Consider the following 16,059-nt stretch of genomic DNA (forward strand, 5'->3'; position numbering starts at 1 on the left):
AAACATGCTATCAGTACTCCATTTCTCCAATAGTCTAGGTACGTACTATGCTGTTCTAAAGAAGCAATAATGCTCCTAAATGCCCTCCAAAACAAATAGTCCTTTTTGAAAAAGTAAAATAATGCAGCCAACTGCAAGCATCAAAGCCAACAGTCTGGTCACGAAGCAAAGTAAACATGAACAAAAATAATGACCTACTGTTATTTGGCATGTAGATAATTTCAGATATTAAATGAATCCATGGAGATTAGTTGAAATAAACTGATTTTCAAGTCAGAGGTTGTTGTTTATTATTATTGCTATCTGCAGCAATTATATACATTTTTACCATTATTTCATGTCAAAACTACATTTTCAAAAGAATCACTTTAAAATGATTTAAAAACTATTGCTGAAGATTTCAAATTTGCTATGTTGAGAAAATATTAGTAATCTTCTTGTGAATAATGACCCCAAATCCAAATCTCATGACCCTTGTTCTAATTCCAGAAACAGCATGGCTTCAAGGAGAAAATGTCTTAGGCAATAGTTCATAATCATGCATGTGGGAAGACCAGAAACAATGGGAACTGAATTAATGAAGAAGGACAATCACACAGAGGCTTTCAACAGAACAAGATACCAAATTGTTTGGGACAAACACAATTAAGGAAACAACTACACATCGTTGGTGCACGATGATATACATGTTGGCTCTCTATTTAGTTCTAAGCCAGAATATTCAACAATGAAAACATCCTTAGTTAAATATGCAAATTCACATTCGCAATGAAAACTTTCCACCTCAATAAAGTCAGATTATACATAACTCATAAAAATTGTTTCAAAACAAAATTCAGTAAATATGCCTTTTGGAAAATTTTTGAGTTACAATGTATACGCATAGTTTTTAAAATGCTAGCATGATATACGATAAAGTATACATAGATACAATCATTTTCTGCACATCACATTTGCATTTATACAGAGTATGGTAATTTGCTTCTATATATGGTAATGGCTGCCCTAAAATGAGATACTAGACTTCCAACACAGGAGACACAATCATCGACAAACTCATTGGTGCCCAATTTCTATTTTGTCTCTCATTTACTCAGAGGATACTGTGCCAGTCTCTAGAGAGCAAAAAAGAGAAATAAGACAAGATTTTTGCTCTCCTGGAATTTATCTGATATTTGTATTTTTTGGATTCCAACTCTTTTTATCTTGTTTTGTCCAAAGAACCTCACTTTATCTCCCAAATAAAATGAACCTTCCACAATACTGTCCCAGTCTTGTTTCTGTTCTGACCTCCCATTAGCTCCAAAAGTGACTGAGGTAGCATTTTTCCAACAAACCCAGCACTTGCCCGACTCAGACTGCACCCTCTTTGCGTGGTTTCAGTACTCCCCACCAACTACAGAAATCTTACCTGGACTCACATGTTCAGCTAAACTATAACCATCCTTTTAACCTCGCCCTACACCATCCCCAAATATATAGCTTCTTTCTTCTGAATTTCCAGAGTTCTTTTCATTCTTCTCATTATATTTATTATGTTTTGTCTTGGAATATGTTTACCACTTTTTTCTTAATGTAACCAGCATATACTGAGCAGCATACACTGTAAATCTTCTACGTGCAGAGGATTATAGACATGTAATTAGAAATACAAGACAGTCACTTTTCATTCTCAAGTCAGTAAAAGAATGCTCTATGTGTCCAATGACTAGCCAATTCCTGTGACTCTTTTTTTTTTCTTGTTTTACATTTAGTTTCAGCTCATTGAACAGCACATTTAGAACCAAAATCTCCTCCTAACGTCATTTGTGCTATCAGTAAGAACCTTACCAACAATGCAGATGTGCTGGTTAATGAACTTCTGGTCATAGGAAATCCTAGAGGGCGTAATTATTGACTCCTCCTATCATACCCTGTCCTGTGATGGATTCGGAAAAATGAAACATTTTGACCATAGCTTTAGATGACCATGTGACCTTAAATAAATATGTGATGTCAAGAAGGAACACTGGATAGTAATTTTAGCTAGGACTTGAGGTAAGCAAGCTTCACTTTATCTTTCTTAGCATGCAAAGCTGCTGTTAATAGTGCCTATTTTTCTTCCAACTTCCTGTATATGTTTATTTTACAAGAACCAAATGATAAGTAATTCAAAATGGATTGCATTTTGCACTTTGGGGTCATCGCTGCATTCAGAAAAGTAGTATCAGCATATAATTGTACTCCAAGTAGGAGAAAGGGTTATTGAATCAGCATTTACTTTGCAGGGCTTAGTATTTTGGTTCTCTCTGATATATTGCATTAGTCAAATCATCAATAAAGTCATTTCATCAAGATAAAGCCTATGAATAAGCCTTAAGTATGATATTTACTATTTATCACTTTCACACTAGGAAAGCAAAACTTATATTAAACAAGTTTTCTGACCTTAAGCTCTACTGCTATTTTGAGCTGAATAATTCTTCATCGTGTGCTCGTGCACGGGCTGAGGGGACTGCCCTGTGTATTGTACGACGTTTCCTTGGTCTCTATCCATGAGATGCCAGTGGCAATCCCTCCCTATCCCAGTCACAACAACAGAAAACATCCAGAGATACAGTCAAATGACCTGTGAGTGGCAAAATCACCCCAGTTGAGAACCACTGCTTTGAAATATCAAAGACTACCTATATTAAAATTTCAATTGCACAATGCAAAATTTAACTTGTTTTTTAATTCATCATACCATGTTTGATCCTTTCAATGGCTTATTTCCATAAAACTCTTGGGTTGGATTTGAAAGAAGAGATTATATATACAAAGAGGATATTAGGTTTGTGATGATTTCAGAGTAGGGTAAGATTATTTGCCTATTTAACTGCAGCTACTTTGAGCTTTGTTGGGTCTGGCGTGAGTTGTGGAGGCTACGCATGCTTCTGCTAGCCGAACTCTACTTTAAAAATCTTTCCTCAAATTTTTATTTGAAGTCTGCAGTAGCAGGTATTCATTCACATGACTTTAGTACTTTTTTACATAAAAATTCAACATGTTATTGAAATGACCACAAATTCAAGATCTGAGGATTGAAATCCCACATTTTCAACAGATCACCTAAAAAATAAAGTAATATTTTACATTTGTGATTAGACAAGTCTAAGTTTTTATGTATATTATAGCAAAAAAGGTTGTGATAGAAGGACTTATAGAAAGGGTTTAATGAATTGGAAACAATGTCACCTAGAAAGAAGCAGAAACAGCTACGTGCTTTTGTCAGGACAGCCTGATTGAACAGCCAAACTCTTACCAGTGCATCCAGATACACATTTGTCCACTGGACTTGCTTAGCTTTGTCTCCTGCTAACACCATTGGTCTACCCAGAACATCCAAATATTCCTATTAAAAAAAAAAAAAAAGTTAAATGGTTGAAAAACAGAAATGCTGTACTAAAAATGAAAACAAAATAACTCTACAGAAGCAAATTACCTAGAGTGAAAAATAAATATGGAATCAGAATTATTAGAGAGTAAACATAATCATTTAATTCCTATTTTGGATATACCATAAATGGTATCTATACATACTTTGAATCAACAATATTTAACTTGTATTATTTATACAATCTGTCTACCTCAGTTTTTTTCTAATAACAGAACATTCTTTTTCTGAGGTACAGCCAATGATAAGTGAAATACGTTCCTTGTGAATTGCTTTATGTTAATCTAAACTATTTAAGGCTCTGTGATTTACTGGATGGAATCACACAAATGTGAAATAATAAAGCAGCCACATACTTGCTTTCATATCACAGATTGTTTGGCCGAAATTCAAAACTACATTTAAACATATCAAAAAATAAATGAAATTCTGTGCCAAGTAAGACTTCAGACTCAAGTGCAGCTGCTGTTTCATTTCAACATAAAACACAGTATCAGTTCCACAAATGCCATGTTATTTATGCTCAATTTTGACTTAGTCTATTTTGTGGATCCTCAATGATGTATAAAATTGAGTAATGATTTTAAATGGTTATTTATGAGTACTTGAAAATAATAAACATTTAAATTACCTTAATGGTTTCAATCTACAAGGTTATTTAACAGGCATATTTTAAACTGAACGGTTTAATGGGTGATGGGTATGAGGAGGGCACTTGTTAGGATGAGCACTGGGTGTTACATGTAGTGATGAATCACTAAGTTCTACTCCTGAAACCAATATTACACTCTATGTTAACTAACTAGACTTTAAATAAAAATTTGGAAAAAACAAAAATAATTCAATAATTAAAAATAAAATAAAATAAAAGGTTATGGAGAAATCATCTCGTTTTAAGTTTACTTTAAACAGGTAAAGAGATCTACTGGAGTTATTTGGTAAGTTATCTAAATTCTGATTAGAATCCTGTATAATTTGTCCAGATTAAGTACTGCTTAATTTTCTTTGTGGTACCTGAAACTTGAAGAAACTCATTTAAATGATCTGAAATAGAACCAAATTCAAGTTAAATGAAATGAGATTGTTAGTAAATTTTCGTTCTATTTCTTTTTGATGATGTTTTTAACATCTGAGAAGAACAACATACAAAGTTTTTTACCTGAGTTTTGAATATTTGAAAACACTTGGAAATTATTTAATGTTATTTAATGAAATAACAATCAATACATCACCATGATACTCAACATTTTGCTACAAATACAGTATTATGCGTCATTTTTATATTTTCACCTATTTTCTCCAACCGAGCATATTTAAAGTAGCAAAAAAACATCTTGTTCTCTGAAAAAAAATAATTTAAACAAATATTAAATAACCATACCTGAGTATTGATTCTTATTGCTCCAATGGAAGGAATTTCATAGTAATAACCTGAAACATATACATACATATTTATGCGCATATATATATATATATATATAACAATACATGGTCCAAAATTATTTTAGGTCTTTGGAGAAAAAAAGCACTTTTTTCACTTCTAATTGAGCAAACACTAACATATCAATACCACCAATAAATGGAGAAATGTTTCATTAATGTATATTCCTAACAAATTCCTAAACTTTATGAGAAATTTCACTACATTTCTTAAACTCTATCAGATAAATGTGGTTTTTCTACCAAACAGTAGGGAACCTGGCATCATTTAAAATACATTTATCATTGGAGAAATTATTAAAGATACATGATAATGGGTATCTGACAATTATTTATACAAAATATTTGCCTAAATATGACTTTCATAACAAATTTAGGTTTCTTTTATTGCTATGTGATCAGCATATTTCTCAAATAACATTTTCAGGTTTTTTTTCTGTGTACACAGGAAACATGGGCTCACTACACAAAATCAGAATTACCTAGGAATGTGTAACACATTTAAAAGAAAATTCAACCACTCAGAAAAAATGTACTTGTATGTCACATTTTTTTTTTTTTAAGATTTTATTTATTTATTTGACAGAGATATAGACAGCCAGCGAGAGAGGGAACACAAGCAGGGGGAGTGGGAGAGGAAGAAGCAGGCTCACAGCAGAGGAGCCTGATGTGGGGCTCGATCCCACAATGCCGGGATCACGCCCTGAGCCGAAGGCAGATGCTTAACTGCTGTGCCACCCAGGCGCCCCCGCACTTTCTTATATGTAAGTTTTATGTAATTCAGATATTATTTCATTCTTCATTTTTCAGGTATGATTCTATTTGATAAGTATCATTAAGTATCTTTAAATAAAGCATCGAATGGTATCAATATATCATATACCATATGATCAAATGTCTGAATTTTTATATATTGTAATAATAATAATAATAATAATATCAAAGTATTTTGTGTATGGGTTTTTGCCACAGAAAATACATTCAGTATCTTGGGGTGCCTGGGTGGCACAGTCAGTTAAGCATCTGACTCTTGGTTTCGTCTCAGGTCGTGATCTCAGGGTCGTGAGATCGAGCCTACATTGGGCTCTGCGCACAGCATGGAGTCTGCTTAAAAGACTCTTTCTCACCCCTTCCCTCTGCCACTCACCACCCCCACTCTCTCTCTCCTAAATAATCTTAAAAAAAAATATCACAGTTCAACATCTTATTCTTGTCTCTATCCATGCAACCATTAGCTATAACTTTATCTTAAATGAGAGTATGTAGAAGTAACAACTACCAATTTTGTTTTCTACTAAAATGTGGTCGAGAAAACAGATCTGTTACCTTTATTTTCACAGGCCATCCACTGAATAGGTCCTCTGTCATAATTATGCTGACCAACTGAAAATGTGAATACACGTACCTGGGGAATTGAAACACAGGGATGTGTTAGGCTGCATAAAATTTAACTGAATGCCAACACAAAAGATCTAAAGCAAACAACAAATAAAAGCATGCTTTTCAATTGATAAATGTGACAAGAAAAATCAAGCAGTCAATCTTTCAGGAAGTCACCACAGAGAAAGCCCCACAACCTACTCTCAACGCGGACTTCAGTTACTAAATTTAAGACAGCACTTGGGTGCCCAGCACCATGTCCTGATGCTCTGTTGGAATCACAACGAGGTTTCTGGTGTAGAAATGGCAACTTTTAAGTCCAACTGACTTCACCTGTCTCACCTGGTTAAAACATATTATCCACATACATAGTCACTGCAAAAAAATAATAAGTAATAGTAATCCCTGTTTCACAAATGTTATTATAATGATGTATATAGAAAGGAGGTCATTGTGCTTTTAGTTGTTTACGGCAATTATACTTAGTGATAGTTTTACTACTTTCACACCATGAAAATACTGAGTATGCACATACACGATGATGTTAACGATATTACTAACGTTCTATAAAAGAGGACTAGCATATATATATATCCATCTTGAGGTCCTAGAATTTTTAAAGACAATCAAAATATCGACTGTAATGTGCTATAAAATATGCAAATACTTTAAAAATTCAGTTGACATAATTTTAAAGTTATACAACGTAAATGTTTATCAGAAGCCATTATGTTTAATTATGAAAATACTGTCATTTCATAATAATATAAGAATGGAGAGGACAAATTCAACGTCGACAAATATTTAGTAAGTGGCTATTTAGTACATATTCATTTTTACCAATTTAGTAATCTAAGTAAACCAGTATTTTAAGTTAAACATTTTAGCCTTTTCTAAAGATAAACATGTAGAAAATCACTTTTCCATGATTTCATGTTTTGGTTTGAACTATGTTAACAGCTTTTCCCTAATTCATGTCGATTGACTGTTTGAACTGACATTTTCTAATTGTTTCGCCTGTTTCATCTTTGCACATGACCGCAGAGCACAACTCTCAAAAGAGATTTCACATCTGTTTTCTGTTCCTCCACTGGTCTTGGCCACACAGAGATCGCTTCATAACAATCCCTGCCCCAAACGTACACCAGAGATGTTGCTGCTTTACTCGCACTGTTTTACGCGAGCCACCCTTAACTTGCCCAGGCTCGCCTCAGCCATTTGCTGGACACATCTGAATTTTAATCATCTCAAGTTATATGGACAAGTGACTCATTTCAGGTCAAAAGAAGTTGGTGACACCTGCCTACTCCACCCCCAATTCCTTAAAATGTAACAATTTCATTTTCTTAAATTCTAAAAATTTATTTATTTTTGGGCTGTCTATACAGCTAATTTCAATGTAGTGTTACCTCTGACATAGTTGAACTTACTCCTAAATGGAAATACTTTTGTAAACAGGTATGTTACCCTACTGATAATTCAATTTAACTGCTATTCCTTAAACAATTGTCACATGAATTAAGGGCAGGGGAAAAAACCCAGATGCTCCAGAAAGCACGTGGGAGATCTCCTTCACAATGAACATTTGAAAGCATCTCTCAAATTTTCAATTTAAACCACTGCTTTGTCTTCGTGTCTCTTTTTACCACAGTGTTCTGGTAAAATATTTTTCCACAAAACACTTTTCAGTAAAAAGAAATAAACAAGACTAAAAGAATTAACATATCGATAGTGCTGGGAGGCAACCATTTCTGTGAACATAGGGGGTTACACTTAAACACACACCACGTGATCCTGACTGACGCTATTCATCAAACAGTCCAAACAAACACAACTCAGCCAAAATACATACTAGTAAAAAACAAAACAGATACTTCCCCCAAACAACAAAAATACTTGTTGCTTTTACTCCAAAAGTTTTGCCTAACTCCGAAGTTTGCAGACATAAAGATCTAAGAAGTTGTCCAAATTAAGAAATTCGGAATCACAGCTGGGTATGGAAGTGCAAAATTTTAAAGCACACTAATCATTGTCTGTGCATGTGTCTCCCTCCGTGTTCATTTGCCACACAGATCCTCAGCTATTTGAATAAAAGCTGCATTAACTGATTGAATTATTCCCATAGTAGAAATTTATCTGTACCTCTTAATTTTTATTTGCCTGAGTGTAGATGTTGTTAGACACTATTTTTCTGAAATCTTCTTCCCCATGGTGACTAAAATCTTAAGAATTATAAATTCAACCTTTTCATAATTTCTGCAACTGCCTCACCATTACAATATTTCCAAGGTCTTTCTAATATGCTTGAGACGCTTATTTTTGTCTTGGTACATACACACATGCACATGCGTGCCCCCCCCACGCATTGTGTGTATTTTAATGATTTTATAGGCTGCTTAAAATTTTCTGAAATTATTTTATAAATGTACACTTGGTTGAGAATAAGTTTAATATAAAGCACCCTAGCTTTTAAATTCTTCATGTAACAATGAAAAAGCCAACATAAAAGTTATTCCAATCCCAACTGCCACCCTCAACTTTGCATTTAGTTTTGTACTAATTATGTACTAAGGATTTTAACTTCATTGATTTCATACACATGTGCGATATACCTGTTATAATGCATGTTCACAATAAACGTGACATTTAAAAGATGATGTCCGGACTCTTAACTTTCCACTTCGAATTTTAAATAGGCTCATTCTTCCTAGTCTATGCTATATTACTGCCACCCTGTGGAATAGTGAATGAACTCTCTCTAAAATTCCAAATGGCAAATCCAGAGATGATTGCCATCCTCATTACTCTGATGTTTTCCACTTCTTTAAATTTACTGTTCTCATTTAGCTATAATTTGCAGGAAAGAGAAAAATAAATTCCTTGAAATAGGCACAAGGAAAAATTAAGGTAAATTACGTTCTCAAGGATATTTTTAGAGTTCTTATCAGTCTATTTGCATGGTGTTATATAAAAACAAATAAAATGACATATAAAACAACTCAAAATACTTCATGTGTAGTCACACAAGCTAAGTATTTCATCTTGAGTCTCAATGAAGCAAATTACTTTGAACCATGCCTTCATCAAAGCAAAGTCAACTTTTGTGGAGGAAAAATTTCTTTATTCATGCCCAGTAGTGCATTTGTAATCACAATACTGGATTCATGTAACAAATGCATACCAGAAACTTTGTAACTGAAATGTTTCTAGAAAATCTGTTAAATGTTCCTCCACTAATCTGGATGAGTTAAGCTCATGTTTCAAAATGCTGGCCTCTTTAGGGTCATATATAAGACATACACAGTTATAGACAGACTTAATATTTTTCACCATGCTGGGTATCAGGTCGTTAGCAGAAATAACATGGGGAGGTAGTATTGAATAGACTTTCGATTGGGTTGAAACAGTATTGTATCTATTGCACCTAATATAGGGCCTCATATATAAATGAAAATAAATATTAAATGAAAAAAAAAACTGAATAGCTGGCTGAGTGGTTTTCAACTTCTTACCAGATGGATCGAAGACAAGCTCTGGTGTCATTCAAATTAAATCTGTTCATTTTAACACAGAGCCCAAACTAGGCTGATAGTCATCTTGCATTTTGAAAATGTGGGCAGTTTCATTATACCTATCTCATGGTAAATTCTGTATCTTTTTATTTTAGGTTTGCAGACTTGTCCAGTGAAGTGGAACATACCTTTAGAGGCAAAATGAAGTATACTTAAAATATATATCTTTTATTATTCTAGTATTCTAGTACTCTATTATTTCTAGAGAATGAAAAATTTCTCCTAAGTCTTGACTCAAGCAACAGTAATTTGAGGGCATAGTTAAAGTCAAACTTAAAATTCTTAAAAGTCAGTCATTATAACTAGCTGCAAATTTACATAACTTTGACTTCAGTTGCTTCAAAAGCCATTTTTCTCTGAACAAAATACTGTAATTCCAACAGTCTACTGTTGATATGTCAAGCCCAGTTGTGTAGAGAAAACTTTTAACTTACAGCAAATGTGGTTATTTAAAATATATTATTAATTTGTTTCTTACAATATACCACTATTTTATAACTTTATCTTACAATTCTGGACTTCTGCTAATCTGTTTTGTTTTGTTCTGTTTGTTGAAGACTAAAATAGTTGTCTTCAATTAAGATTTTTCCAAAGCCACAGGGTCAACCTATTTTAAAAAGCCATAGGAATTTCTTATTTCCCAACAGAACCCAGTTACTGGAAACTGTCACCTCAACAATTATCAGTTACCCAGAGTTCAAGTTTAATTTACAATAGGCAAATCTCCAAGGAATAATGGAAATGAGACTATGAAGAAAAGAAGCCAATAAAACTAAAATAAAAACTTCAGCTATCGAAACATGTTAGAAAAATGATGTCAGAAATGGGTTTTATTAATTTACTGTGTGTACTAAAATTTTTGGCCTTCAGCCTATAAAAATACTAGATTGGACTGAATATTTTAGGAGAAAATTCTACAGTGGTTTCCAAATTCACAAGTATAGCAGAATCTGGAGCGTTCAAATAACCCACATCCCTAGTTTCATAGTATTATGAAATAAATAAAAGTGTCCACATACACCTTTCACACTTAATTTATTTTATAAAGCCTGATGATCTGAATGGGACTTGCACTCTGCAAAGTTTTGATGGCTTAGTTTAATCCGTCTTAACCTCTTAACACGCTGCAAGAAGCATGTCCCTTAGTGGAACAGTCCTGCTGTCTGACTACAAGGCAGGCTCCTGGGTGGGCAAATGATGATTGGCATAGCCCCACAAGGCTGCCCGGGAGAAAGAGACAGATGACCGATGAGGCGCATTCCACGTGAGCTTATGAAATCTGGACTGGAGATCATTTAAATTCTTGACTCTGCCACTTGGTAGCTGTATGACTTTTTAGCAACAGTGCATTGGTTAAATGGTATCACACATTTTGCAAATCTGAATGCTGCATATATTCAAACACTGCTTCCCAAGGTTTCATTCTTGCCTGGGAGAAGCCAGGCAGAGACAGTAGAGAAGGCAACAAATTACTTCCCTTACCATCTGTTGAAAAATTGACAATTTTCACTGTCACTATGTTATTTAACTTCCCAAATTTTGGTTTTCTTATTTCCAAAATGGGGATGATGATGGTCATAAAAATATTTTTATCATATGAGTATCCCCATCATAAATGAAATGATATAAAGCTTGTATGTTACATGGAAAATTATAAATGCAATCAATGTTAGCTATGGTAATGAGGATGAGGAGGAAGAGGACTACAAGTTCTGCAGACAAATTATCAGATTTCCATGGGGTAACATTTTCCATTAGTGAGGGACCAGCCTTCCATGCCTCAAAAAGAACTCAAAATAACTTGAAATGACACTTTTCTAGAAGAACATATGCGGCTTGCTTTATTACATTAAGCAATGAACTAAAGAAAAGGGGCCAATACTGTCTAAATTCCACTGTGTCCATATGAGATATATCTACATGGAATTTCCTTTGGTCTGACAAAGGCAAGAATTTAATCAAGGACTACTGAATTTGTTCGAGCAAATAGCACCAAATCACTTTACAAACAAAATGCAGTAGTCGTATAGGTTTTGCATACGTGATCTTATTAGAGAACCAAGCAGATAGTTCTCTCCCACATCCTACATGCTGGGTGGACAACAATATAGATACATACCTTGGGATTATGTTGGTATTTAAAACTTAATAACAACAATTAAAATGAGTCAGATTATAAGGAAGTAATTTCTAGTTCTCCTTCCCTCTGCATACATCTATAGTTCCTGATAAAGCAGGAATAAGCTACGGGCACGCCGTATTTCCAAGCAATTTGTAGCTCTGCCATGATGATCATCAGCTAGGAGGTCAGAAAATAAGCGATATACTGATTTATTTCAGATATTCTTGGGTAACGCCAAATACTTCACTGACACTGATAGTGAGAATAGTCATGAAAAACTATGTGTTAGACTGATTAGGGTAAATGGAAAGATGCCATCAATACAATCAGTTCTTATATAAACTTAAACCCTCCTTCCTTATAAGATGACACATACAAGAGTAGAACATCAATTCTACTCCACATTCCTAGCATAAGGAAATAAATATTGTTTTAAATGATTGTCTTTAAAAAGCAGAATGAAGCTATTGAATTTTTCTTACATTTATGAATTTTTTGTAGTTTACCACCTTAGAAGCTTATTTATTGTGTATTTACGGATCCATCTGACATATCAGTCAATATTTAGGAACTACTGGGCATCAAGCACCAAACTAGCCCTGAAGGATTCAATGGTACGTTTACAAACCGACATAACCCCTGCTTCACTGAGCTTCAAGCTCACCTCATCATCTGATAACGTGAGGATGAGTCACTGTAACTGTCAATAAAAGTAAAATACCAACATAATCCCAAGGCACGTATCTGTGTTACGCAGCCACATGTAAGACGTGACAGACAATCTGTTTGTGATGCCCCCAGCTTTGTTTTTCCTTTTCAACAGTTCCTTGGAGATTCGGGGCCTTTTCTCGTTCCATACAAATTTAAGGACTATTTGTTCCAGTTCTTTGAAAAATGTCCTCGGTATTTTGATCGGGATAGCATTGAAAGTGTAGATTGCTCTGGGTAGCATGGACATTTTAACTATGTTAATTCTTCCAATCCATGAGCATGGAATATTTTTCCATCTTTTTATGTCTTCCTCAATATCTTTCAAAAGTGATCTATAGTTTCTAGGATATAGGTCCTTTACGTCTCTGGTTAAGTTAATTCCAAGGTAACGTATGGTTTTTGGTGTTATTGTAAATGGGATGGATTCCCTAATTTCTCTTTCTTCAGTCTCGTTATTCGTGTATAGAAATGCAACTGATTTCTGGGCATTGATTTTGTATCCTGCCACCTTACTGAATTGTTCTATAACTTCTAATAGTTTGGGAGTGGATTCCTTTGGGTTTTCCATATAGAGTATCATGTCATCTGCAAAGAGAGACAGTTTGACTTCTTCTTTGCCGATTTGGATACCTTTGATCCCTTTTTGTCTTCTGATTGCTGTTGCAAGGACTTCTAGTACTATGTTGAATAATAGTGGCGAGAGTGGGCATCCTTGTCGTGTTCCTGATCTTAAGGGAAAGGCTTCCAGCTTTTCCCCATTGAGAATAATGCTTGCAGTAGGCTTTTCATAGATGGCTTTTATGAGATTGAGAAATGTACCCTCTATTCCTACACTCTGAAGGGTTTTAATCAGGAAAGGATGCTGTATTTTGTCAAATGCTTTTTCTGCATCAATTGAGAGGATCATATGGTTCTTGAGTCTTTTCTTGTTGATATGATGTATCACATTGATTGATTTGCGAGTGTTGAACCATGCTTGCATCCCAGGTATGAATCCCACTTGGTCATGATGGATAATCCTTTTAATGTACTGTTGGATTCTATTAGCAAGGATCTTGTTGAGGATTTTGGCATCCATATTCATTAGAGAAATCGGTCTGTAATTCTCCTTTTTGAGGGGGTCTTTGCCTGGTTTGGGGATCAAGGTAATATTAGCCTCATAGAATGAGTTTGGTAGCTTTCCTTCTGTTTCTATTTTTTGAAATAGCTTTAGGAGAATAGGTATTATTTCTTCTTTGAATGTTTGGTAGAATTCCCCAGGAAAACCGTCTGGGCCTGGAGTTTTATTATTTGGAAGGTTGTTTATCACTGACTCAATTTCTTCATAGTTAATTGGCCTATTTAAGAAATCTATTTCTTCCTGTTTCAGTCTTGGTAGTTTATAGGTTTCCAGGAAGGCCTCCATCTCTTCCAGATTGTTTAGTTTTTTGGCATATAGCTGTTGATAAAAGTTTCTAATAATCCTTGCAATTTCAATGGTGCTGGTCGTGACCTCTCCCTTTTCAGTCATAATTTTAATAATCTCAGTCCTTTCTCTTTGTTTTTGGACAAGTTTTGCCAGTGGTCTATCAATTTTATGGATTCTCTCAAAGAACCAGCTTCTAGTCCTGTTGATCTGCTCTACTGTGGTTCTGGTCTCTAATTCATTGATTTCTGCTCTAATCTTGGTCAACTCCTTCCTTGTCAGTGGGTTAGGCCTGTCCCTCTGTTGCTGTTCCAGTTTCTTGAGGTGAGAATATAGAAACTGCATTTTAGATTTTTCTATTCTTTTGAGTGAGGCTTGGATGGCTATGTATTTCCCCCTTAGGACTGCCTTTGCAGTATCCCATAGGTTTTGGACCGTTGTGTATTCATTCTCGTTGGTCTCCATAAATTGTTTAATTTGTTTTTTGATTTCCTGGTTTATCGAGTCATTCTTGAGCAGGATGGTTCTTAGCCTCCAAGTGTTTGAGTTTCTTCCAGGTTTTTCCTTGTGGTTGAGTTCCAATTTCAGAGCGTTGTGGTCTGAGAATATGCAGGGGATAATTTCAATCTTTTGGTATTGGCTGAGACCTGTTTTGTGTCCCAGAGCATGATCTATTCTTGAGAATGTTCCATGGGCATTTGAATAGAATGAGTATTCTTTGGTTCTGGGGTGTAGTGTTCTATATATATCTATGAGGTCCAACTCGTCGAGTATGGCATTCAAAGCCTTTGATTCTTTGCTTAGTTTTTGCCAGGGTGTTCTGTCTATTTCTGATAGTGGGGTGTTGAGGTCCCCTACTATTACTGTGTTCTTATCTATATGTCTCTTTATTTTGGTTAAGAGTTGGCTTGTGTATCTTGCTGCTCCCCTGTTGGGGGCATATATATTAATAATTGTCATATCCACTTGTTGAATACTTCCTTTAAGAATAATATAGTGCCCTTCTGTATCTCTCTCTATGGCCTCTAGTTTAAAATCCAGTCTATCTGATATGAGAATTGCTACTCCAGCTTTCTTTTGAGGTCCATTTGCGTGGAAGATGGTACTCCATCCCCTTACTCTAAGTCTGAATGCATCTTTGGGTTCAAAATGAGTCTCTTGTAGACAGCAAATGGATGGGTCATGTCTTTTTATCCAATCTGCAACCCTGTGGCGTTTTATGGGAGAGTTTAAGCCATTTAGATTGATAGAGATTATTGACAGATATGATTTTAATGATGCCATTTCTCTTTAAAGTCTTTGTATCGGTTGTGACTTGCTGCTCTGTATCACTCTTGGGGCCTTTTTACCTTTATAGAGCCCCCCTTAATATCTCCTGTAGGGCTGGTTTCGTGGTTACGAAATTGGTTAATGATTGGCGATTTTGGAACGTCTTTATTTCTCCATCAATTCTGAATGACAGCTTTGCTGGATAAAGGATCCTTGGCTGCATGTTTTTCTCTGAAAGAGCTTTAAAAATGCCCCCCCAAGCCTTTCTCTCATTCCAGGTCTCTGTAGACAGGTCTGACGTAATCCTGATACCTTTGCCTTGGTACGTGAGAAATTTCTTTGCCCTGGCCGCTTTCAATACTGTATCCTTGGATCTAATATTTGCGAATTGCACTATGACATGCCGTGGCGTAGGTTTGTCCTGGTTGAGCTTGGATGGGGTCCTCTCTGCCTCTTGGACACGAATGCTTGTTTCCCTTGCTAGATTAGGGAAGTTTTCAGCTACAATTTGTTCAAATATCTCTTCTAGACCTCTGTTTTTCTCCACCCCTTCAGGGATGCCGATGATTCTGACATTGGATCGTTTCATAGAGTCAGTAATCTCCCGTAATCTACATTCGTGGGCGTGGATTTTTTTAAGACCAGCTTCTATTTTCGTTTTTTCTTCTACTAACCCATCCTCCAATTCGCTAACGCGTTCCTCTGCCTCGGTGACCCTGGCCGTCAGAGCCTCTAGTTTTGACTG

General features: G+C 35.2%; 1 protein-coding gene across 6 annotated transcripts in view; it reads right to left on the reverse strand.

Annotated features, from left to right (window-relative positions):
- CACNA2D1 (calcium voltage-gated channel auxiliary subunit alpha2delta 1) overlaps positions 1–16,059 on the reverse strand; it is a 484,461-nt gene that overhangs the window by 62,299 nt on the left and 406,103 nt on the right. For all 6 annotated transcript variants that reach the window (XM_011223063.3, XM_019798051.2, XM_011223062.3 and 3 more), the window contains exons 13-15: positions 6,182–6,260; positions 4,797–4,846; positions 3,284–3,373 (exon numbers count right to left, since the gene is read on the reverse strand). In XM_011223063.3, the coding sequence (XP_011221365.1) occupies positions 3,284–3,373; positions 4,797–4,846; positions 6,182–6,260 (219 nt within the window). The remainder of the gene's footprint in view (positions 1–3,283; positions 3,374–4,796; positions 4,847–6,181; positions 6,261–16,059) is intronic.

The sequence above is a fragment of the Ailuropoda melanoleuca genome, chromosome 1 (assembly GCF_002007445.2).
Source record: "Ailuropoda melanoleuca isolate Jingjing chromosome 1, ASM200744v2, whole genome shotgun sequence".
NCBI classification, from domain to species: Eukaryota; Metazoa; Chordata; class Mammalia; order Carnivora; family Ursidae; genus Ailuropoda; species Ailuropoda melanoleuca.